Source organism: Wolffia australiana, chromosome 13 (assembly GCF_029677425.1).
Source record: "Wolffia australiana isolate 7733 chromosome 13, ASM2967742v1".
In the NCBI taxonomy this organism is placed as follows: domain Eukaryota; kingdom Viridiplantae; phylum Streptophyta; class Magnoliopsida; order Alismatales; family Araceae; genus Wolffia; species Wolffia australiana.
The window spans coordinates 16,088,582-16,091,610 of record NC_135847.1 but is presented as its reverse complement, the minus strand read 5'-3'; the positions used below and the strand labels follow the sequence as shown (position 1 = coordinate 16,091,610).

Below are 3,029 nucleotides of genomic sequence, written 5' to 3'. Positions count from 1 at the left end.
CCATTATTCTCTAAGGGCCACCCTCCTCAAAGGTAAACAATACAAACTAAATTGAGAAAGTCAACAAATAAAAGATTAACATCTTGTTCAGATCAAAGAGTGGAAATAGCCAATCCTATGGTCAGGATTGATTTTCAAGCATACCATTACTCTCCAAGGGGACAATCTCCATTGGTTCATTATAAAAAATCAATTAAGATCGATATATGATTAAAATACAGAAGTCATTCTCACTCCTCAAGTGCCTCTTCATCTCTCTCTATTTCCCCTCTTTAATCGATTTTTGATCTTCTACATATAGTTCACTATTTCCCAATAATAGTCCCATATTTTTATTGGGCAATCTCTAAGATGCGGCTTCTTTACTTTTTCTTTATCTTGGGCGAAGTTTCTGTAGAATCTGACTATGCGAGGGCACGGTCTCATCGCCTCTTGATTTCCTCCAACAAAAACGAACGCACTACTTGTTGGTGGCAATCGAACTAGGAAGTCAACCGTTCAGCGAAGAGTGGGCAGAGTCAAAGGACAATTGTTTCGGTCGTTTTTGGATTGGAGAAGGCCATTGCAGGAGGTTGGTCAGTCAACTGGCGGGCTCAGAGGAGAGGGCTGGATGAGCTCCTTGAGAATGGCCTCACATCGGTGGCGGACGAAGAAGAAGAGGTGGCCGGCGCTGGGCAGCTCGTGATAGCGGACCCAGGGTATCTTCCCGGCAACATATCGCTGCACGACGGGCTGCACCATTTTATCGTCGCTCCCCTGCCAAATATGCACCGTGCCTTGGCCGCCCGCGAACGGGTCCGGCAGACCCTCCGGTTCAAAGCCCCAGTCCCCGACGAGGCAAATCAAGTCTCTGTGTAACGACTCATGTTCTCCCTGCTGCATCGGCTTCGCCGGCTCCTCCTCCTGCATCGCCAGCAGCTCCCGTAAACAAGAAGAAGAGGAAAAAGAAGAAGACACGGAAGAATCGAGATGATCATCTTGAATCATCCTTTCTTATCTTCTTCTGTGTAAGCTATTATTCTCTTCTCGTCCACGAGGAGTTTGGGTTTACCGCAGGGAGGGACTGGAGGATCTCCTGGTCTTGAGGACAGAGGACGTCGGGGTGCATGGATATGATTTTTGAAGGGGTGACAAGCTTCTGGTTCACGTAGGCATGCAGCAGCCACGGCGCGCGTCGGGCAATCTTGAACATGCGCCGGTCGGCGGGATCCATCTCCCGGAATGCTGCATCGCGGATCTCCCTTGGCAGCGACGGCCACCAGTAGTTCAATATTGGGAACACCAGCGCTACCCCTGCGAGCCTGCACCAACGGACATGGCCCTCAAGAGATTGCTGGAAATACGGAGTTTTTTTTTGTTTTATCCCTCTCTCTCATTGTTTCTTCAGTCCGATTGATTCCGAACATACATAATTTAAAGAAAGACATTTTAAAGAAACAAATGGACTTATCGATAGATTCATATAGGGATGGATGAATAGAAAAAAATGCAAGGATGGACAGGCGGATAGACTGATAGCTGAATAAAAGGATGGATGGGTGAGTAATTTATAGACAGAGCAGTATTTCTAAAAAAGAAAAATACTTTTAAGAAATCCCCAAGAGAGAACGATAGAGAGAGTGTGGGAGAGGCAGAGAGAGAAAGAGAGGCAGAGAGAGAGAGAGAGAGAGAGAGAGAGAGAGAGAGAGAGAGAGAGAGAGAGAGAGAGAGAGAGAGAGAGAGAGAGAGAGAGAGACCTGTGGGGTATGTGCTTGATGCAGCTCCAGGTTGCGTAGCCGCCCATGGAGATGCCAATGAGAAAGAACCGGTCGCCCAAGTCCAGATGGTCGGCGAGCTGACGGATATCCTCGGCGTCGCTTTTGGTATTACGACGGGGGTTGGGGTCGCTCTCGCCATACCCCGCCCGGTCGTAGGAGACGATGCAGACCCCCAATTCCTGCAAGAGTTCCTGAGCACCCCAACACGAACTCGCTCAGGCAGAGTCAAAAAACGTCATCATCATCCAAGAGCCTTCATCCTGATCATCCACTGACAAGGGACGATGCCGATTTCGGCATCGTCTCTCGTGATCTGAGGGATGTAAACAAAGGGATGACGACGACGATTGCGTCATCGTCATTGGCGACGGCGCGCAGTACTCTCAGCTTCCCCGCTGACACTGCCCAGCGTGAGAAAGAGGAGGAAGAGAACCTGAGAAACGTTAAAGGGGAAGTCTTTAGAGCCGGCGAAAGGGTGAACGAAGATGATCTTGTGACGAGCCACGTCCCTGGGGACGCCGCGCTCCCTGTAGGCGAGATGGCGGCCGTCGCTGAGCTTCACGCGGGGTGAAGTCACGGGGGGGCCGCCTGGAGAGCCGCAGGGCCTCGCCGGCGGGGGCAGGAGAAGAGCTCGGAGAGCCCACCCGGACGCCAGTGCCGCCAACGCTGGCACTAGAATCGCTCCTTTGGATCCCATCTCCTTACCTACCCCGATTGGCCTGCTGACCAGCCCCTCCATCTCGCTGTCTTTTATCGCTATCGCTATCGTCTTATTAGTGTCAGTGGTCGGCCGAGATGATGCCAGCCGGTCTTTCACGACCCTGCCGGGTAGGACAACAGCAGTAGTTGACGGCGTGGCCGCCGGATCTGCTTTCACGAGTAGAAACAACTTCGTGGGACAACCTCAACTAATTTGTGATCAGAGCATTACTCCTACGGCGAGCGAGCGGGAGAGAGATAGCTATAGAAAAAAATATAGAGACAGAGATTGAGCTAGATATAGAGATAGAAAAAGATACAGAGATAGAGTTTAAGATAGAGATAGCGATAGAAATATATATATAGAGAGAGAGATTGAGCTAGATATAGAGATAGAGAAAGAGATAGAGGCAGAGATATATATAGAGATACGGATAGAGATACCCATAGATATAGAGATGCAGATAGAGATAGGGATAGAGATAGAGATGGAAATAGAGATAGAGATAGAGATAGAGATAGAGATAGCCATAGATATAGAGATAGATAGAGATAGAGATAGAGATATAGATA

At 49.3% G+C, this 3,029-nt stretch overlaps 1 protein-coding gene across 1 annotated transcript; it reads right to left on the bottom strand.

Annotated features, from left to right (window-relative positions):
- Positions 1 to 436: 436 nt before the first annotated feature.
- On the bottom strand, positions 437 to 2,655 carry LOC144711111 (uncharacterized). Its single transcript, XM_078585034.1, has 4 exons — positions 2,191 to 2,655; positions 1,737 to 1,948; positions 1,052 to 1,301; positions 437 to 903 (listed from the first exon to the last, which is right to left on the bottom strand). Exons 1-4 carry the CDS (start codon positions 2,494 to 2,496, stop codon positions 577 to 579), a joined length of 1,095 nt encoding a protein of 364 aa, XP_078441160.1. The 5' UTR covers positions 2,497 to 2,655; the 3' UTR covers positions 437 to 576.
- Positions 2,656 to 3,029: the final 374 nt, after the last annotated feature.